The sequence below is a fragment of the Ascaphus truei genome, chromosome 3 (assembly GCF_040206685.1).
Source record: "Ascaphus truei isolate aAscTru1 chromosome 3, aAscTru1.hap1, whole genome shotgun sequence".
NCBI lineage: Eukaryota > Metazoa > Chordata > Amphibia > Anura > Ascaphidae > Ascaphus > Ascaphus truei.
Genome location: NC_134485.1, coordinates 116,712,010 through 116,734,879, shown reverse-complemented (window position 1 = coordinate 116,734,879; position 22,870 = coordinate 116,712,010). Strand labels below are relative to the sequence as shown.

Here is a 22,870-nt window from a genome sequence, read left to right as displayed (position 1 = left end):
TCGCAGTTATTTTGAGACCATTCTTTTCACAGTGTTCTGGAGAAGACTCGCGGATATGCGGAGGTAGACAGGAACTAGATTTTTGAGGAGATGTGACAGCATTTTCAAATAGGGCAGAAGATAATTCAGAACTTGTTTCTGTTTTACTATACTCTTCTTTAAACTGTTCCTGCTGAGTGGTTCCCTGAGGTGGCTGTTTTGCAGTCACACAATAAAACCGATTCTGTCCAGAATTATCAACCTTCTGTTTTCCGCCACTGCTGCTAGTGGAAGAACTGGAGATTCTGACTTGGTGTGGATTGTAAACATGAACTGGATCAGTAGACAGCTCATGAACACCAGTGTAGAAGGACATCTGCTTCTGTTGTGGTTCATGTGATGTTGAGGCTTTTGCATTTTGAAAGAAAGTGCTTTCATCACTGTACTGACGCTGGTGATGGTAATTGTATGTAGGTTGTGCAAACCGAATATCATTGCTGGACAAAGAAGATTGTAATCTACCTGCATTCAGTGCATTATTGTGGTATTTGTCATTACAGGAGGACACACCTTGATCCAAATTAATGTCAACTTGGTAAGAGGAACTACTGATTCTCCTCATATCTGCCAAGGTCCGGTCAGTTACTCGAACAAGTCTTTGTTGATAGTCAGAAGTTTCTGAGTTCCTATCAGGCCTTGACTGAGACCTATTTGCAACAGTAAAGTGCTGTGAGTTTGTGATATCTGACTGTGCAGAGCCAGTAGTCTTCTCGTGGCTTTTAGTAGCTGCAAAGCTATCACTGCGGAGAGGTGGTGGTGGTGGAGGAGGTGAAGAAGTCTTTTTCTTATCAGGAACATACCAAACGGGGCCAAAGTTTGATCGGCCAGACTGTCTAGAATCTGCAAAATCATCTGTTCTCTGCATTTTGTTAGCTTCATTGAGGATGGAAGGAGATTGGTATCCCTGTTTATCTTCCGGTCCTCTGGTCTCAATCAAGAACGGACTTGTTTTTCTGTGTCCTAGCTTTGCAGTGTCCCATTCGTTGATTTTATAGAGAAGGTTTTCTGTTGAAGCAGAACCAGTATTAGACATTGTGGGATCACGGGGGATGAAACTTGTAGAAAAAGAACCATATGCTGAATCTCTCTTACTTTGGTTTCCTAAATGATCAATGCTGTTATTAGACTTGGCAGAAGAAAGTCTTCCAAACTGGTAGGTTTGGTCAATACTGTCCATACTCCCCATGGAGCTGAAATGACCAGAATTTCGCTGCAAATTGGTTTGGTCCCAAGGGTTTGACAGGTCATGAGATGAAGAACTGTGACAAAAGAAAGGAAAATAATAATTACACCTGATTATCGCATAAAAGATAGGAAATATGTTACGTGGTACATTAACCATACAAGTGAAATACGGTTATTTACCGATTTGAAGGACCATTCAGCTCACAAAAATGTTTGTTTAATGACCCTGAAAAGCAAACTACGTCAGCAAAGTGTGTCACGTACACGAATACTGATCTCATAGTGGTCAAGGGTAGTAATGCTAAAAAATCTGCATGGTGCTCTAATTATGCCATCAATAGCTTGTTATAAGCATAAATTATAAAGGTGCACCTTGATAAAGAGCGGCAAGTTCGAAACGCGCTGGTGGGGGCCACTGGGCTCCATTAAATCAAATTTTATTTATGGGACACACTCTCTTGCAATTGTCTTCTTCAAACAGTTGCAAGTAGTGCTCTAAGTTTCCTGAGATTCATTCAAAGGTAGTAATGCAACTCTCTTGCATGGATACCAGAGTCAAACTTAATAGGAATAATAATGTTTACCGTTTACAAGTGTTTTGTCAGTGTAATATGTCTTATCAGACTAATTTAACTTCGTCTGTATTATTAGTCTAAACTAACATGTTACCCTTGGGATGATCATGATTATAATACTACAAATAATATTCATATTAATAATCATAATAATAATGTTTAAAGCAACTATAAAAAGCTTTATATGAAGACATTGAGAAGTAAATGAAAATATCAAGCATTTAGGGTTCTAATGAACAACTTTTGAGTCTTATATGCTGTGACCCTGGTAATATTGGCTATAGTTGATGAATCTGTTTTTAAGATCTCAGTTTGAAAAATAAATTGTTGGATTTAGCTTTTTGAAGACTCCTAAGGACTAAAATTGTATTCCTGAAATATTGACAAAAAAACACACAAAATCAAAGTAAAGCTTGAAGTTCTGTGCCACGTGAAATTAATTTTAATTGTAAATTCTCTATCAGAGTATAGTACTTTATATGTAGTGCTGTCTCTCCTTCCCTGGTCATTTGATTTGGATGAAAAGTGTGTAATATATATATATATATATATATATATATATATATATACATATGTATATGCACTCCCTTGATAAAGGTCCTGTTCCTAGGACCGAAACGTCGGTGTATGTGCCTGCTATTCAATACAATTTTTTCTTTGATACCAAGTGTGCTGTCTCTTCCTTGCTGCGTGTACTTTGGATTCTCTGGACTCTTTGGTCTGCATGGTAAGGAGCCTTTGATTATATATATATATATATATATATATATATATATATATATATATATATATATATATATATATATATATATATATACCATACGATACCGGTTGCAACACAACATCAAGGGACAGCACGCAGGTAAGTAAATCCTAAATTTTCTATATTTGATAGAAGACACAAAAACTGACGTTTCGGTACCCCAGTTGGACCTTTCTCAAGGTGGTGGTACTACTATACACACACACACACAGTGACCAGATGTCCAGGTTTAGCCGGGACAGTCCTGGTTTAGCTGGGACAGTACCAGTTTTTAATGAGCTGTTCCGGTGCTCCAATAATTGTCAAAATATCCTGGTTTTGCAAGGACCGTTCTGGTGATTAATGAGCCAGTGTCCTCCCGGTTTGAGCGGGTAGGAGGAGAGCCGAGGTTTGGAGGAGATCAGAGGAGGATGCTGGCTGCTGGACGCAGAGCTGATCACAGAACATCTGTAGCCGGCAGCAGAGCAGGGCTGTGTGACAGCTTAATCACTTCTGGGCAGCAGGTGGTGCAGCATATCTACTCCTCTCTAGATCTCCCAGTTCCGTCTGTGTCGGCAAGTGTGTGTGTCTCTGTGTTGGTGTCTGTATCTGTGTTGGTAAGTGTATGTGTGGGAGAGAGAAGAAGAGAGGAGAAGAGAGGAGAAGAGAGGAGAAGAGAGAGAGAAGAGAGAGAGAAGAAGAGAGAGAGAAGAGAGAGAGAAGAAGAGAGAGGGAGAGAGAAGAGAGGGAGAGAGAAGAGAGAGGGAGAGAGAAGCGAGAGTGAGACAGAAGAGAGAGAGAAGAGAGAATGGATGGTGGGAGGGAGGGGGGTGGGGAAGAGGGAGGATTTGGGGAAGAGGGAGGAAAGCGGATGGGGGGGAAGAGGGAGGAGAGAGGATGGGGGGAGGTGAGAGGATGGAGAGGAGAGAGTTATAGGGGGAGAGGGAGGATAGAGGATGGGGGAGAGGGGGAGAGAGGATGGGAGAGAGAGGGGATGGAACAGGGAGAGATAGGTAGAGGGGGAGAGAGAGAGGATGGGGAGAGAGGGATAGAGAGGATGGGGAGAGAGGGATAGAGAGGATGGGGAGAGAGGGATAGAGAGAGGATGGGGGAGAGGGATAGAGAGTATAGGGGGGAAAGAGGGGATAGAGGATGGTGGGAGGTAGGGAGGAGAGAGGATACTGGGGGCAGAGGGAGGAGAGAGGATACTGGGGGAAGAGGGAGGAGAGAGGATGGGGAAAGGGAGGAGAGAGGATGGAGGGGAGAAGGATGGGAGGATCGGGAGGAGAGAGGATACGGGAGGATCGGGAGGAGAGAGGATAGGGGAGAGGGAGGAGAGAAGATAGGGGGAGAGTGGACGATGGATAGGGAGAGAGAGGATGGGGAAGAGGGGAGAGATGATGGGAGAGGATGGAGAGAGAGAGGATGGGGAGGGATAGAGAGAGGATGGGGGAGAAGGATAGAGAGAGGATGGGGAGAGGGATAGAGAGAGGATGGGGAGAGGGATAGAGAGAGGATGGGGGAGAGGGATAGAGACAGGATGGGGGAGAGAGATAGAGAGAGGATGGGGGAGAGGGATAGAGATAGGATGGGGAGAGAGGGGTAGAGGGATAGAGAGGATGGGGAGAGGGATAGAGAGAGGATGGGGAGAGGGATAGAGAGAGGATAGGGTGAGAGGGAGGAGAAGGGGGAGGATGGGGGAGAGAGGATAGGATGGAGGAGAGGGGAGAGGATGGGGGAGAGGGAGGATAGAGGGAAACACAAAAAAGGGGGAGTGGCACAGTTTGAGATTTAATTTGTTTTCTAAATATTTTTTAATGCGTTTTTACATTTCAAAATCTGGTCACCCTATATATATGTGTGTGTATAAGTGTGTGTGGCGCATGTCTGTATGTAAGTGTAGCAACGTGCCCCTGGCTATAGCCTTCTACTGGCCTCAACACTATATGTCCTGATAGGAACAGGTAGTGTTGGTGTTAAACTCTTGCGCAGGGCCTAGCCTGCAGTTGCAGCCTGGATGGGTACTATGTTGCTTATGCAGGGGCAGGCCTAAACCGGCAGTTGGAGTGTCATACCTGGGGAGGGTACTGACTGGGTCACATGTATATGGTGTGATGCCTGTCATTATATGGACCTGCCCTGTTATGGGGCAGGGTTACAAGCCCTTCCCCCCGGGTATAAAAGCTAACACCCCACTAAATTGAGGTGGTTGATTATGGGACATTGTGATACCATTTTCCCTACCAGAGGGTCAAGGAGATTAGGAGGGGCTATATATATATATATATATATATATATATATATATATATATATATATCACAAATTAAAATAGTACGGTTGCTTTCGCCGGCTTTTACCTGGAGTGGTATCTGGAATTCCATGAAGAATTTACATTTGAATTAGAGAGCTGTGGAGTCTCCGATGCACTTTCAGTGAATTTAGTTGAATGCCAGGAATGAGGTCTATAGGCTGCATCATTTCTTCTGAAACAGAGGAAAAAATTGAACATTTTAACATTATAAAACAGACTTTTTTTTACCAGTTTAATTATTTTATTTTTTTCAAACCTATACTTTCATTTCATACAGAAAAACATTCAATAATATTAAACAGACTATCAAAGATTTATATATTTGCAATAAAATAGTTTGATAAAGTTTCCATGCGAGGACCAAAATGTTCATCTTAAAAAAAAGACCTTTTTTGTATTAATAACTTACCTGATGAGTGCCTTTCCCGCAGGTTACTTAAAGCAGTAAACACACACACCCCTCCATCCCCCCCTCCCACCCCCAGAAGCCTACATACATTTAATCGTAATGTTCCATACACTTCCCACCGCATGTCTTGTTCTTTTTTGTTTACTTTAAATAAAAAAAGTTTTTCAAGTGTTAAAAAACTTTATTTTCTCCATGTCAAGCTTCCGAGGTTACTATAGTAACTTTTCGATGGCACTGGACTCCATTTTAACCTCCCGGACACTTTGTATTTCAAACACATATCTCCTGTATGGGGTATCGGATTTATAGGGGAAAAAAAAACAGCAAGAAGAGATCTCATAGCAGCAATCCAAGCCACCGTTTTTAAAAAAAAATGTATTTCATATATGTGCATCAATACAATCCACAAAATGATAAGTAATTAGCTAAGTTGCCGATCAATCCGTTCTCCTGTGATCGATCGGTGAAGATTTGGCTCTGGGGATCACTAAATTGCTGTCAGTGCAGCAGAAGAGGACCAAAGATTCAAAGTTCTGTGGGGAAGATCATGTGACCAGGCTGTCACTAGATAGAGAGGGCAGGGCTCAAAAGGGGGCTTGGCAGAGCCTGTTTCAGAAGAGGAAGGGGATGTGACTTTGTTAATGGTTGCAATAGAAACAAAAATGCTTGTCACAAAGTTGTTTTTTTGTTTTTTAGAATGCTCATAGTACAGAACTTACTTATTAAAGAAAAAACACATGCAGGATATTGCTTGATTTGTAGTTTTAATGTAAGTAGCAAATTAAAAAGCAAACAAAATAGTCTATCAACGTGATCTGCTGCTTTAAAATAGTTTAGCTAACTTTAACAGAATCCATTTTATGAGACTAGACACAGTATCACTATTTTTAGTATCACTTCAATAAATAGGGTTGATTACATGATCTTTTATCGTCTTCCTAAAGATAGCATATACCAAATATAGTATGAAGTATTATATATGGTTATATACAGATGTCCTTATTTTAGAATTAAACCCTCCTGGTACACAAATCAAGATGGCAAAACTAATGTCTGCTCTTGTTATACATATTAGGCATCAATTTACCCTCTTATTTTTTAAAGGGAAATTCTTTGCATGTGGTAAAACTCACTGCTGCTGAAAGAACATCCTGAGGAATTGCATACAGCAGGCTGCCCAAGGCTTAGGGTGTGCAGGGCCCAAGGAGGCACACTGGCAGCAGGGTCCCTCCGGTGGAAGTGGTGGGGATACTAACCTTGAAGGGCGGCCCTCCTCCTGCAGCGCCACGATGCGAAGTCACATGACAATGCTCTGTCACATGTTGCCATGACGCTGCAGGATGGGGCCACTCTTCAAGGCGGAGGAGCCCTGCTGCCAGCGTGTCACCTTAGGCCCTGTATATCCCAAGGCCCGCCTTGTGTCCCCTACTGATAGTTCATATGGTAAATATTGATTGACTTTTCTAAAGCTTGTTAGTATTGTATAAATGGCATTTCTACATTATGCCCTTAATTTCCACAGCTCATACTTCTCAGATCAAATAGACCTTCTGCTCTCATTCGATCAGTCAACGGGTCTCCTTTGCAGAGACAATTTCAATGGTGCCGATGAGGAGAAAACCAGGGACCCCGCTGCTGTTTCACATAGGAAAATCCAAGAATTTCCTCCACGCTCAATACAAACTTGTCTCTGTCACAATTATACAAATTAGTTCTTGCATTTATTAGCAGAAATGAATAGAAATAACAGGTTTCCGGTGTAACCCCTTCGTTAGGTGGGATGACGAATGGGTCACTGTCTTAATCGTTGTGTGATTTGTATTCATTTCTGCTAATAAATACAATAATTACTTGAAATACTTGCGTCAGTGACAACTTTGTATTGAGATCCGTGGAGATTCTTGAATTTTCCTATAAAATAGAATATTCGTTAAAATCTGCGTAAAAAGATGATTCTTTTATATACTGTCTGACCTCTAACCTATCGGCACCACATTAAAAGTGTTTGGGGGTTACATACAGAGATTACATTTGGGTAGTTTAATCTTGAAGATTACAGATATTTGTTCATTCTTTAATGAGAAGATAGCAGTACAACTTCAGTTCTCAAGGACTTCGTCAGGTTTTCATGGCAATTCACATTTAAGCTGGGTGCCCAATAATTAGATTTAGATTAACTGTTTATTTATGTAAGTATAAGAGAATGTTTGAAACATGGCCATTAAAGGAGCAATGCAAGTAAATATCCTACATGTGACTTAAAAAAAAAAAAAAAAAAGAGCGTCGTGACGTCAGGCGCTCTCGTTGATCGGGCGATTCCTGGCCAGCTAGTTGCGCGCGTGCCCGTGACTTCATGTGAGCGGTTCACCCTCATCGGCTGAACCGCGCGCGTGACCAGGGCAAGCGCGACAAATACAAAAATATTTGTCTCGGCAAGCATCGCGCCTCTGCATGCGCACATGCAGCATAGACCCTACAATTTACTTTCATTGTTTGGATCGTGCACTCTTGAGCTCTCAGCCTGGACGCGACCTTAGCATACATTGTAGCTGCTAAGTCACCGACTGAAGGATTGATTGAAACAGAAAGCCAGCCATTTGGTGAACCCTGGGAAGCAGGATCTTTGCTGATCGATCACGGGAGAACAAATCTATCAGCAGCTCAGGTAATTAGTTTTCAATAAAAGGTAATCAAGGGCTGCATATATTTTGTTTAAAAAAAACTTTTTTTTTTTTTTAAGTGCTGCTTGGATTGTGTCTCTTTAAAACATAGTTTGAAAGATCTTGAACTACTAGAAAACCTAAGCTGGTTAAAAATGTGCATTTACAACCAGTGTTCCTTTTTTTTAAATCATGTTCAATCTAGGGAGGGTGGCAACTTGGTAGGGCACCTTTACAGAATACAGGAGAACAGTGTTAACTTTGTCAACAGCATTTCAAAATATGGCCATCACATATAGAAGACTGTCAGGCTTAAAAATCGGTTACAGATTTTCTGTAACCTAAACTTAGGGGTTTCTGACTCATAACTCTGAAATTACGCTTGGAGAGAAAAGCACTTTAGCTGCTGCTGAATAAGCTCTCTGAAGATTGCTTGGAAAGAAGAGGTAAAACCAAGGGTCACATAACTCATCAGTGCTTTGCGTTTTGGAGTAAGATGTGTTCAACACACAAATCTACAATGCATTTCTCTTCTGTGGTCGATGAACATTGACAAGTCGGTCGATTTGAATGATTATTATGGGGGTTGATGGCTGAAAAAATGGTCTTCAAAGGCAGGCAAGTGTATATTTATTTTGGAAGTTTATTCGAGTTTAAAGGTTCAGGGCAGTGGTTTTCAACTTTTTTTTAATTAAGGAACCCCAGAATTATATTATGAAATTCAGAGGAACCCCAACCCTCTCTAATAAGTCTAAGATCAGATGCATTGTAAGGAACCCCAACCCTCTCTAATAGCACGTCTGAGATCAGATACATTGTAAGTAACCCTAACCCTCTCTAATAGCGCCTCTGAGATCAGATACATTGTAAGGAACCCCAAACCGCTCTAATAGCACTTCTGAAATCAGATACATTGTAAGGAATCTCTAGTAGTGCGTCTGAGATCAGGTGCATTGTAAATTCTTCTGAATTTGGTACAATTTTCAAATGAGCTGAAATTTGCAGGGAACCCTTTAGGAATGCCCAGAGAACCCAAGGGTTCATATGAAACGCCTGTTGAGAAACACTGGTTTATGGAGTACAAAAATAAAAATAAATGTACATATCAAACTGTATCCTCTGTTTTAGAGGCAGCTAGAACATCCCTCCATAGAGGACGTAAACTGTTATTTTCTTCTTGAATGGTAGTTACCGCGGAACAGTTCTTAGTGAGTCCACCCTTCGGAAATATCTTTCATTTTTCTCTCTCCATTTTCTGTATGTTGGAGTTAGCAGGAGCATGAGACACACAATAAAAGGAACACACCAAGGTTAACTATAACTGGTAGCGAGTGAGGCACTAGTGACTAAGGATGCAACATCACAAGCAAGCCATTTTGGGATTAGAATAATGCCAACAACTTGATTTACAATACATGCCTATGTATCAATATTCTTTGCTCTACTTCTGCCACACTTACAGTACATGAGGAAACTATGTGAGGAATCGCTACGGCATTATCACAACAAAAAACAAGGTCGACACACACAAGGGAACAAGAAAGTTCTACAATGCTTCTAAAAGGCACAAGGACACTCCACCATGACGACAGAACAGGGACAGCGTGATGGAATTAGAAACCAGTACTGTACCTCATGGAACTTCTCAAGATCTTTGTAAGAAAACTCCTGGCCACAAGAACGTCATTGTCTGGTGGCAATTTCCGTTTTATAATATCCACCACCACCACTTTCATCTTTCTGAGCAGCCAAGCAATAAGAGGGACAAAACCAGTCAGAGTTGTAGAACCAACTACAATTAACACTATCCAAAAAGATAAATATTTTGAGGTCTATGCAGCTAGCGGAAATATCTGATGAACACAGTTATATTTGTGCTAAAAGTCCAAAATGTTCCTAATAATATAGCAGTAATGTTACAGTCAACATGGCATAAATATCAGTTTTGAAGTGAAACACCCTGTGACTGATAGGGGATAACCTACAGCCCCCAGTCACCCTTCATGACCCCAGAACCTTTCACACCCAGTTCATTCCTCTGCCCTCTTGCTCCCCTCCTCACTGCTGGCATTCACATTCTTTCTCCCCCTACTCCGCTTGACATGCAGAAAGGAGGAGGGGGGAAAGGCGCATGGCAGCAGCAAAGTGAGTAGACCACCCGACGGCCCATAAAGTTTCCCCTTCTCCATGTCACAGTCCCAACCAACAACCAATGGCATCCCTGCTACTCTACCGCCCTCCTACCCTGCTCCAGCAGCAGGATGGAGGGGGATGGGGATGGCCATGGTGGCGATCCGGCATGAAAAGGGAGAGCCTTCACATGAGGACTCCTTTGACCCGCTTTGGCATCACTGTGTCTGGGGTTCTCCCTGTGAGGTCATCCAACCAGGACAAATGGCTGGCGGACCCTTTGACTGGCCTCCCCCATCCCTTCTCCCTGCACAGACACAGGTTTTTGCACCCAGGGAGAAGGTTCTTTGTTTGAAAATGTGGCTTCTGCATGGTCAGTTGTCAAACCCCCACCACCAGGTCTGTTTGGCCAGAGGTCAGAGTTATGATGTCACCTGGACATTGCCCATCACCATTTTCTCCTACTACTGCTGGCAAGCTCCCCGATTAGTGCAAGCTTCAACCTGAATGGGGCCGAAATCCTTATATGGGCACGCACTAGTCCTAGAGTCAGACTGAATGGGGAAACCTTTTGATGCGGTATTATCTTCCTTGGAATACGTTGGGTCATAAGTTTAAAAAAACTTTTTTACTACCCCCCCTTTTATTTATTGCTGCTAATTCTGTATGTAACATGGTTTTGTGTACTGTACCTTTCTCTATTAAATGTATTCTTTAATAGCTCTATTGTCGTGACAGAGTGTTAGCTCACATGAATTTCAGTAACTTTTTTTTATACTGTGGGTTGTGTTATTTGATTAGGGTTCTTACTAGGAATTCTCTGACCCTGGCATTTGACTTGGGTCCCATTATCCCCCGTAATCTCTAAATAACAGTATAGGCAGGGATGCTAGGCATTGATGTGGGACTTAATCCTTGTGTTAGTCAGGGATTGCTGGAAGTGGTTGTCATTGTACCCTGTGTAAGAGCAATGCTTTTGGGTGGGTTCCCTCATAGCCTGGTTGGTGGTACACTACCTCCTAGTACATTTATGCTAGGACTGTTACTTTGTATGCACTGTGATTGTTTAACTTTGCTGTGTGATTTCTGGGACTCCTGAGACCCTCTGAGTTAGCAGAAATCTCATTGTCCCAGAGACCATCAGGGTATGAGTAAGTTTGTCTCCCAGTGAGAGCCTGTGGTCAACGGGATTGAGTGGGAGGTACTCTAGATATAAGAGCAAAGTTCTTGGGTGGTTCCTCCAAGTAGTCCTGGTTGATGACACTACCATCCTAGCAGAGTAGATTAGGATTAGCCGTGTGTGTTTTGGGGCCCCTTTTTACCCTAGCCTGAGCGGGAAACCCTCGCAGTCAGTAATACTGGGGCGCTTTTCCGGTGGGAGGAGTCTGGACAGACAATGTACCGGGGACTCACTGCTGTTGGGTAATGGCGGTCCGACGTTCCATGACACACCCTACATGTAATATGGGAATAAACTCAAACACTGAACAGCGACAATGTTAAAGCAGCTATCCCCTTTTTGTTTCTCTAATGTGCTAATCATCTGGGTGTCCCTGGAGCTGAAATTATCAGTGAAGTTACCAGTATCTCTGGCCTTCCTGAGGAAACAAAATCGTTGTTTGAATTTCCCGGCATCGCAAAGGTTAATAGGAAGCTGGTGCAGCTATTACAACCCCCAGAAACCAGGAAGTGATACCGGCAATTTCACAGTCATGAATTCCCAGAGCTAAAATGAACATGCTCAGCTCCAAACCCTCGGATTACCATCCTATCACAAAAAGGTCGGCTAGATGTGGGGTGTTGCTGCTTTAAATACAAATACAAATTATCATCATGTTGTAACGTTAGCAGTGGTCCCTGCGCAAAATCAGAATTTTATTTTGTGTTATAAAAGTTTGTTGTAAAAGTTGCACATTCTGCACTATTCCTTTGTTTATTTGATCCTGTGTACAACTTGAATTGAAGATTTACTCCTCTTAATAAGTACAATAAAAAAAATTGTGACATCCTTCAGTTGGTATTATGGAAAATGCGGCTTTGAGTTCTAAAACAGTTATCAGAAAATCCATCATACATGTGAAAATGTTGATTACAAATTAGCCAAAAGGCCCCATGGCATGTACAGACCTTGAGAAATCACTAGTATAGTACCATAGTGGTGCCATTCCATCTGTAATTTCTTCAATGGCACAATGGAAGGTAAAGGTTAAAATCCCCCCTGAGACCAAAGTGAACTAATGGTGGAGACATGTTCTGTAGCTTAAATGTAGGTGACAGACAAATCAAAAAAGTATAAGTATTTTAAAGCTGCAATCCCCCCAGAAGCCTATATAATGTTCGTATCTTGCCCCCTAAGCAGGTTCTGCTCTTTTTGTGTGTTAGAAAACTCTATAGTTTTCCTTATTTCTAGCATCTGAGGTTACTATAGTGACTGCACTGGTCTCAGGGGAGAGATTCCATTTTAACCTCCGGAAATGTAATATTTCAAATGCTGTATATCTCCTAACGGGGTATCACATTAAAAAAAAAAAAAAAAAACAGAGTTTGAAAGGGCCAGAAGAGATTTTCTCAAGTAAGTAAAAATAAAATGCCAAAAAATGTCACTCAGTGTAAACTGCTGCTTTAAAAAAATGTTTTGTACATCTTTATGGTATTCATAGGAGCCAAATGCTTTTGAGTATTTATACAGTCTCGACTTAATCTCTTTTGTGATAACACAGTTTGTTAACTGCTCCAATATGTAGGGACACTGTTCATCCATTCTCTCTTTGATGTTTGACGAATGATGGCACCATCATTTGTTTAAAGCGATGAAGGCAAAAGAACATCAATTAGCTGTTAACATTCTCTGACAACACAGACTTCAGGAAGGAAAAGAACGTGAAAGGGTGGTAGATGGAGCAGTCTCGGAAGCAATCCAGTCATTCACAGGTTATCAGGCAGTATACTGTAACTTGAGGTTATAGGCAAGGTCAAAGTCCAGAACATATCCAAGATCATACACAAAATAGCAGCCAAGGTAACTTGAGGGGTTAGGTAAGGCAAAGTCCAGAACAGATCCGGGGTCATACACAAGATAGCAAGCAATTTAACTTGAGGGGTTAGGTAGATTTGAGGTGAAACAAAAAGGGGAGCAAGCAGTATACTTAGCAGGCAGGAGACAGAAAAAAGGACGTGGACTGTAGCGAGGAGCTGAGTTGCAATGCAAGTAACAGAGGAACTTCCTAATCTTTAAATATGAGTCAACCAAGAAGTGGGAGTGTCTTTCGTCTCAATGCCTCTGGGAGACATCCTGTGTCTAAAGCTTGGTGGACACTTGCAATTGCCAGAATAAGTTCCCATGAGTGCAGGATTTCTTAATGCTGCATATCCTGGCTAATCATCAACAAAATGATCTGACATATTAGAATCATGCTGATAATATTGAAACCGACTTATTTTTACAGAAGAATAAAAGTGAAATGTTTACTTTAGGGGGAAATGTAATCTTTCTAAAAAAGTGGATTCACTGATCAGTATATAAAAAAAACAACATTACTGCCAGCTATGTGGGATTGTTCTTTGAAATAGTAATAGTTAGAAGGTTTTGCAATAAAATGGAGTATTAACATGCTCATTGGCATAAATATGAAAGTGAGGATGGACGAAATGTGAATTGTAAATTCCTTTCTTTCCCAAAAGGGAAACTTTAGCTTGCAGAAAATGTATTTTCCTTCAGACCATCAGGCAACACCATGGGGTATTGACTACACCTCCTGATATAGGACAAGAAGAAGCTGGCACCTGTCCTATATAAAGCCTGGGACATAGTGCCTCTCAAACGTGCTGAGGCGCGCTGAGGTTCAGGGAAAGCGGTGCATTCCCTGGCCTTACACAGCGCGCCATCAGGGGCCGGGCCGGGGGCGGGCCAGTGACGTCACGGAGCTGGTTCGCCCTCATTGGGCGAACCGCTCACGTGATCAGCTCTGCGTTCCGGCAAGCGGGGAAATTTCAAAACACCGTCAGACACACGCTTCCCCAAGCGTGCTGACGCGTGCGCGAGCCCCTGCTAAAGCCGCTCCCATTGCGGCTGCAGGGGCTCAGTGCCGATCAGCAGCACGGCTCAGCGCATAAGCGCTGACCATGTCCCAGGCCTAAGGCTCTTTCCCCTTTACCTGTGCAGTGTTGTTCATAGTAGTACATGATTAGGTAAGCACATTTTAGACAACAAAGTTTCCTTCAAACAAATTTATTTTCAAACCATAATCCAAGATAAGGGGAAGCCTTAGCTGCCTGATGGACTGCAGGAAATATATATTTTCGGTAAGCCAAATTTTCCCTTTCCTCTTCATCCATCCGCAGCACAATGGTATTTGATTATAGCAATAGCGAGGGAGGGAACAAAAAGATGTACATGAAATAAAACTATTTAATCTATTACAGCCTGAAAGATCTTCCTACCGACGGTTGCTCCTTGGGTTGCCTGTACATCGATATGTTTAGTGAAAGTACAGCTCAACCATGTTATAGCGCGATCCGCTTATAATGCAGTGCGAGCGTGGCTTAAAAAAAATATATATATTTTTTTGCAAACTTTAAATATACACACACACACACACACACACACACACACACACACACACACACACACACACACACACACACACACACACACACACACACACACACACACACACACACACACACACACACACACACACACACACACACACACCCTCTAAGTGCTGGCATATACTTAAACTTATTCTGTTAATAATCACCTAATGGACTTGAGGGTATATTACATGCTTGAGTATACAAATCTTTTTCTTCTATATTTCTTTTGTACAGAATATGAAGTGAGCATGGTCTACTTGTGCAAACATTTGAGTGACTTTGGAGTGTTTAATCTAATCAGAGTGCTGGACAATCTGTTTTTTTTTTCCAGTAATATATTCAAACTTAAGGCACCAAAATGATGTCGAAGATTAGCAGGGAAATATCTCCACTAGGATTCTGCTTTTAAATAGTTAAATATTGTGAAGGTTTAAGCACATATTGGCAAATGATAAAACTTCGCTTTCAGTATTATTCAAGTTTCAAATACAGTCATTCTTTAAAATAAGCACAGCACAAAAAAATGAAAGACGTACATATCGCAGTGCTCCTAAATTACAGTGAAGTTAAAAAAAAAAGTATTCACCCTTGAGGAGTGATAACTGAGCTAATGCGTGGGTTATAATAATCACATTGTGCACATAGAGTCTTTCAAAATTAAATCAGACTTGAATGAGCAATAGTGCTCTGCCTGTTATTGATGCTCAGTATGTGGAAAATAGCAAAAGGCTAAAAGGTCTCAGTGTAGTTTTGGATCGCAGGAAGGTAGATATACATGTCACAGGAGCAAGAATGTGTTAATTGGTAGAAAGACTTAATATGAGCTCAGTGGATAATGATCTGATTTAGGATAATATTAGACATATATAGCTGTAAATAGCAACGATATAGAAACACTTTAAAGAGCCGTAGTTCGGTAACTATGTTGTGTTTTGTTCAGGATGCAACATTATCAGCAGTGTTGTGCAACAGGGAGCAGTCTCCCAGTAGAGGCGAATTGAATGGTAACTGCCAGTCTTGTATACAGTACTTTGTATTTAATCTATAACCGGTGGGAGGGAACAGTATATAATTTCTGGAGTAGAACCACTGATCATAGGAAACATGATTGGTAATAACTACCCCTAGTGGATCTCTTATATGGCGAATGCAGTTACCTGCCTTGTATTCGCGCAGCAGCAGGGTGAAGCAGAGTGAAGTGCTCTTGATTACTTCACTGTGCTGCTGCTGTGCGTGTGGAGAAGTCCATGTGGAGATCAGCTGTCTATAGCCTTCATGAACACTAGAGTGCTGCTGAAGAGGGGAGGATAGCAGGAAGGGGTTAGGTTCAGGGATCTTCATGCTCCTTGAGAAAGCACAATACTTGCGTGAAACGAGTGGGAGGATTGTTCCTTTTGAACACATTTATCAATGTTCCAATAAAGCCTTTTTTTTAGATTCTGTATACCTGGTCACCCATTTTTTCTTTATTCTAATCGTGGACAACCAGTGAGTGCCCCGTTTCCCCTGCATCTCTCTGTTGTCATCTTCGTGCGTGGGTTGGTGAACAAGGTGGTTGCAGAATCCATGGATTGGATTCTTAAATTTCACCATTGGATTGCATCCTAGGGTAGTTTTGGATTAATCCGCACAGATTTAAACTGGACCAATCCATTAACGGATTTTACACCGCGAAATGGATTTTGATTGGAAACCCCGGGAAATTCCACTTAACAGATTTTTTTTTGTTTCAAATTTTTTATTATTTTTTTACAGAGATAATTATCGCACATTTTTCATTGCATTTGTGAAAGGTTACATTATAACATTTGTAGAGCACAGGTAAGGAGACAGAACAAGCACTAATAAAGTGATTTTGTCCTAGATTCATTACCACCTGGCTTTCCCTTTCTCCTTAGCTCCCTCTCAATTTCTGTTTAGAGAAGCAGCCGCTTCCTTGAGCATCTCTGTAGATATAATTAAAGGGTAGGAGAAGAAAAAGGGAGAAAAAGAAAGATGGAAATGGGGAAAAAAGAGATGGGAGGGTAAGATGAAAGGGATAAGAGGGTACGGGGGAAAAAACAAAAAGAGCCATAGATTCTTGGAGGAGGGAGAAGGGATTCAGGGCCCCCCTTCCCTTCCACCACCACCACCCCAGCTGTTCCAGAGAGACACCCTCTATTTTTCTTAGATAGCACCGTTCATTCATTTCTTAATCTTGGGGCCATGCTTCCCAAACCTTATTGAATTGGTCTATTTTTTTGGTTAAGTTGCGCTGAGAGGAATTCCATCAGTTTAACTTAATTGATCCTTCTTAGAACGGTTTGTCTAGAAGGGGCACAGATTTAAACTGGACCAATCCATTAACGGATTTTACACCGCGAAATGGATTTTGATTGGAAACCCCGGGAAATTCCACTTAACAGATTTTTTTTTGTTTCAAATTTTTTATTATTTTTTTACAGAGATAATTATCGCACATTTTTCATTGCATTTGTGAAAGGTTACATTATAACATTTGTAGAGCACAGGTAAGGAGACAGAACAAGCACTAATAAAGTGATTTTGTCCTAGATTCATTACCACCTGGCTTTCCCTTTCTCCTTAGCTCCCTCTCAATTTCTGTTTAGAGAAGCAGCCGCTTCCTTGAGCATCTCTGTAGATATAATTAAAGGGTAGGAGAAGAAAAAGGGAGAAAAAGAAAGATGGAAATGGGGAAAAAAGAGATGGGAGGGTAAGATGAAAGGGATAAGAGGGTACGGGGGAAAAAACAAAAAGAGCCATAGATTCTTGGAGGAGGGAGAAGGGATTCAGGGCCCCCCTTCCCTTCCACCACCACCACCCCAGCTGTTCCAGAGAGACACCCTCTATTTTTCTTAGATAGCACCGTTCATTCATTTCTTAATCTTGGGGCCATGCTTCCCAAACCTTATTGAATTGGTCTATTTTTTTGGTTAAGTTGCGCTGAGAGGAATTCCATCAGTTTAACTTAATTGATCCTTCTTAGAACGGTTTGTCTAGAAGGGGCATTGGTTTTCTTCCAGGCCGCTGCTATAGAGCAGCGGGCTGCTGTGAGAACATGTGTAATCAATTTCATTGTTTGTGGCTGAAGATCATTAATGGGTCTGCCTAACAGAAAGGTCAGCGGATCCATCTCTACTTCGACCTCCAAGAGATTCTGAATCATAGTCTGAATCATAGACCAGAACCTCTGGATCTTCGGGCAGAACCACCAGATGTGAGCCATATCTCCCTTCTGACTGCAGCCCCTCCAGCATAGATTTGGAGATCCAGGGAAAATCTGGCTCAGCCTACTTGGAGTTAAGTACCATTTGAATAACATTTTATATATATTCTCCTTTATTGTTGTACAAATTAACGTTTTAGCTGCCGATTCCCAGATATCCTCCCAATCATCTATCTATTTCAACATTAAGATCCTCTGCCCATTTTAATATATAACTGTGGTTAGAATTCGCTGCAGATAGTGCCATTCACGAATACACTTCCGAAATCAAACCTCTACGATAGGCACCTCTTCTACATAGTCTCTCAAATTTTGTTTAAGCAGAGAATGTAGAATCTTTTCAAATTGCTTGCAAAATGTGACGAATCTGAAGGAAACCAAAAATCGGAAGGTTTATTGTCTGGTATTTTTTTTGCAAGTCCTGGTATGATAATATCTTATCTTTAACTAAAAAATCATCTGCTATTGCAATGTTTAGATCTCTGAATTGACTAAGTTCCTTTGGGAGACTGCCTGGTGGGAATTCAGGGTTACTAAATATTGGGGTCAATAACAATGGGGATGAGGTCAAATTATATTTCCCCTTATTTCTGGACCATATCTTCCATGTACATCTCATTGCTCCCAGGTTAAGGCTTTCAGCGAATACCTCTCCTCCTCTTCTAGACCGAAGGGCAGCCGGCAGAGAGAGAGGCCTCGCATAGGTAGACTCAATCCCCAACCAACAGCAAGTCGCTGGGTCATTGTTCCACATTATAACCTGTTTTAATTGGGCCGCTTGATAGTATTTAATGATATCTGGGACTCCCAAATCTCCGCATTCCCTTGGCGCTATCAAGATTGATCTGGCTACCCTTGGTCTTTTATTTTTCCATATAAATTGGAAAATTCTATTTTGAATATTCTTGAGCTCAGGAAGGCGGATATTTATTGGCAGAGTATGGAAATAATACAGAAGTCTTGGGAGTATATTCACCTTGACCGTGGCTATTCTTCCTAGCCAAGATATCTGGTATTCATTCCAGCTCTGAAGATCTTTTTTTATCTTTTCAAATAGAGGGGGGAAATTGTACTGGTATAGAGTTTTATAGGAGCTTTTTATTTGTATTCCCAGATATTTAATTTTTGAAGAGCTCCATTTATAATTAAAATTTGCTTGGAGCAGCTTAATTTCAGGGGTTGTCAGAGAGAGGTTCAATGCCCCCGACTTATCAGTATTAATTTTATATCCTGAGACTTTTCGAATTGGTCTAGCTGGGATTACAGATTCGGGAGAGAAGTCAATGGACTGGCCAGTGTTAAAATAATATTGTCTGCAAATAAAGAAATTTTATAGCTTGTCCCTCCAATTTCAATTCCCTTAATATTGATGTCGTCTCTAATTGTTGCTGCCAGAGGTTCAATAGACAATGCAAAAAGAAGCGAAGATAGGGGGCATCCCTGTCTAGTACCATTTTTAATCTGTATGGGGCTTGAGTCCCCTCCTGGGAGCTTCACAAACGCTGTGGGGGTCTTATAGAGAGCTCAACGCCACTTAACAGATTTTAACAGTTTCACCCACATCTCCAATTTAGGGAAGACACCCATCCCAGACCTACATCTGAGATCTAGCAAAAGAAAACATATAGGGGAATGACAAGGAATACCAACAAAGCAAGGGAAATGTGAATGGGAGCAGGAAAGCTGGCTGCCAGGGTATTAGGGTCTGTTTGCAATGCTTTGTTGAAAAATTAAGGTTTTTAATTCCTTTCTGAATGGAATCAAACTTCCTGATTTCTTAAAGCAGCATGGAGCGCATGCCACAGTCTTGGAGCGGTTCTTGAAAAAGCTCTCCCAAAAGATTTATTTACCTTAAATCAAGGCTCAATCAGTTGAGGCGCGAAGGAAAATCTGAGCATCTGATTGGATGTGTTACTGATTAAGGATTTCTGAAGGTGAGGCTAGTCCATGGATAGCCTTAAAAGGTAATGGCGAAGATCTTAAAATGAACCCTTTGTTCTACCAGTGTACAGTGCACATCTTGTAGTACTGGCAAGATCTGGTCTCTCCTTGCCTGGTCTGCTATAAGATGATCAGTGGTGTTTTGCACCAACTGCAGGGCTTTGATATTATGTTTTTGGAGACCCATCAGCACACAATTGGCAAAATCAATCTGGAGAGGGCCATGGTCTTAGATAGAAGCACTTTAATTTATCTCAGGCGATGGATTTGGAAGTACAGTAGTGTCTCAGTTATCTGACCTAAATGGGACCAATACCATGTCGTATAACCAAGAATGACGGATAATGCGGAAAGTATTATCCGACATTTGCGCCCCACCTTCTCACTTACCAGGCTTACCGGTGACTGTAGAAGAAGAGGAGGGCTGAAGACCACAGGAGCAACACAAGAGAAAGACAGCTGCCGTTGGGAGAAGAGAACCCAGGACCATGTCAGTGGAGGGAAGAAGTTGAGACAGCGGGCGGTGGCGGATGAAGACGTGCAGAGCAGGAGTAGGGCAGCACAGGAGAACAGCAGGGGAGGATTTCCTGCCACCACCGCTGACCACTGTCTCAACTTCTTTCCTCCGCTGACATGTTCCTGGGTTCTCTTCGCCCGCTGGAAGCTGTCTTTCTCCTGTGCCGCTCGGCTCCTGTAGTCTTCAGTCTTCCTCTTCTGATGCCGCCACCGGTAAGCCTGGTAACTGAGGTGGGGGGAGATGTCAGATAAAATGGAGTGTCAGTACACCAACATTTTATTGGAAGAGCCTACTCCACAGACTCTACTTGTTTCACTTGGCACAGCTTCTTCAAGAGTCAAGTCGAGTGTGGAGTAGTCTCTACCAACCTCCTTGTCCATATCAGATTGCTGCCCGTCCCTCTCCGCGATACCGAAAGCACTGGAAGTGACGCGACCCACCAGCGGATGTGACGTAATGCACACCGGGAGCCCGGCAGATTGAGAGACTCGAGTCTGAGCAGCGAGGATACCGAATAGCCACTCATCTTTGGTTCTATGTGCCTATACTACATTTTACTCATGTAAGAGTGATACCATTTGTTTAATATACACAGTGTTGCACCAAGGTGTCATTTCTGTTTCATTCAGGATACACCACACAGATTCCACAACCATCTACCTACCAGAGACATTAAAGTCTGGACATCCTGAGCCACATTAATTGTTGGAAATGCTGTTTTTGATCTGAAAAATTGTGAGTTCCCATTTTGCAGAATCCTAGAATTTAGAGATTTTCTGAAGTTGATTACACTATGTAGTTTTCATTTGCTTCATTCCACATACTGTATGGTGATGCCTACGCTCCCCAAAGCTTCCTACACAATCGTAAAAAAGAAAACCTGAACCTTTCTTTATAGGGTCCAGCTGCGATTTTTTCACTTTATATTTATTTATGCACTTGCACTCTCACTTTATATATTCTTATATTTTTATGAATTATTAGTGCACAAATTATACACCTCCTAGTGATTTATTATGGTTTTATATATCACTTTCATATACTCTGTATAGGAGCGCCATAGCAGCCCCTTTTGTCACTGTCACCTTGCTCCTGGTATGTCTACCTTTGGAGAACTTTTCCAAGCCTTGGAATTCTTTTGGATCAAATGGGTACATTTGGCTCAATAAGGACGGTTTCTTATCTGCCATCCCTCCCTTTTTGATTGCTCTATGCACTGGGCAGACTAGACTTTCTGTGAACCCATGCACATACGATCCTGCTTCCTTGTAGGCTCCTTTACCGCTTCTATTTCCATTAACCGTTTTTACGGCTTTCACCAGTTTGTCAATATTTACTGTTGCGAAACTGGAATATTCTTCTCTCATTTCACCTTCATCTGGAGTTAACTGGAAATATTGTTCCTACCGATGCTTTTCCAGGCTGACTCCCAGGAGGATGCCAAGTAAGGCCTCTGATGCAGGTTCATAGGCTGCCCCTAGATCTTCCCTTGAAATTGAGAACCCTGGCCTTTCTGTGAATAAGTTTATTTAAAGCTGTCAAAAGTCTGCTGCATTGCTGATTGGATCCTTACGAAGACATGCTGGGCAACTCCTCACTTATTAAAGTAACATTTATTTTCTAGGAAGAAAATACATTTGTTACTTTAATAACTGAGGAGTCACCCAGCATGTCTTTTTAAGTATCGATTGAATCGTTCTCGTATACCACAGATGGCCAGAACTGGCACATTTCCGAGTGTTTATGGACATTTAATATATGGAGTGTGTTTCTAACGTATATGTCACTGCATTGCCGATTGGAACCACCCCAGAAAGCCCTGAATCTGGATGGAATTTTCCTCCATTGCCAATTGCTTTATGCATGCATTGCACCATTTTTTGTGCAGAAGTTAAATGTTTGGTCTTTGCAAATGCCTTCTTGGGTCTGACATCCCCTGTACTGGTTCCTGAGAGGGTTGCATTGTGGGAGAATCACATATGTGGCATAACAGAATATACACCATAAAGGGGTAACCCCCATCGACTCGGCATTACCGGTCTGATTTCAGAAGGTTTCCCCTGCATCATTCCCCTTCCAATACTAGTCACTAAGACCGCAAGTAAGGGGTTAATCTGTCAAGTAGCTGCTTCTCTGCACTTTCTGTATTCGCAGCGTCCGTCTCCTCTAACATCGCTTGTTTGCCAGCTGATCCCTCTTTTTAAAATGCCTGCTGACCGCATGGTTTCAATGGCCGGAAGTTACGTCAGGCACCGTAGCTCTGCCCGACACGGATGTCAGACTCCTCCATGAGGACTTCAGAGGACTCCGTCTGCATGAGAGGCAATGTCGGGTCCCCACCCCCCCTCTGCTAGACGGTCGGCTGCAACACTCATGGCTGCACATCTCCGGAAGCTCCAAGCTATGCAAGGAAAAAATACTACAGAGGTAAAGGGGGAGGTGCCCAATATAGGGCAGGTGCAAGATTCTTCTTATCCTACCACAAGACCTGTGGTCTATAACCTATAGTGCTACCAGATGGACGGAGATGAAATAGGA

At 42.0% G+C, this 22,870-nt stretch overlaps 1 protein-coding gene across 6 annotated transcripts in view; it reads right to left on the bottom strand.

Annotated features, from left to right (window-relative positions):
- SHROOM2 (shroom family member 2) overlaps positions 1 to 22,870 on the bottom strand; it is a 313,178-nt gene that overhangs the window by 91,944 nt on the left and 198,364 nt on the right. For 3 of the 6 annotated variants that reach the window (XM_075589388.1, XM_075589391.1, XM_075589392.1), the window contains 2 exons: positions 4,900 to 5,025; positions 1 to 1,298 (listed from right to left, as the gene is read on the bottom strand). The exon at positions 1 to 1,298 is cut by the window's left edge and continues 1,316 nt beyond it. In XM_075589388.1, the coding sequence (XP_075445503.1) occupies positions 1 to 1,298; positions 4,900 to 5,025 (1,424 nt within the window). Of the gene's footprint in view, positions 1,299 to 4,899; positions 5,026 to 9,554; positions 9,663 to 22,870 lie in introns of all 6 variants that reach the window. The other 3 variants (XM_075589387.1, XM_075589389.1, XM_075589390.1) reach the window with 2 other exon arrangements.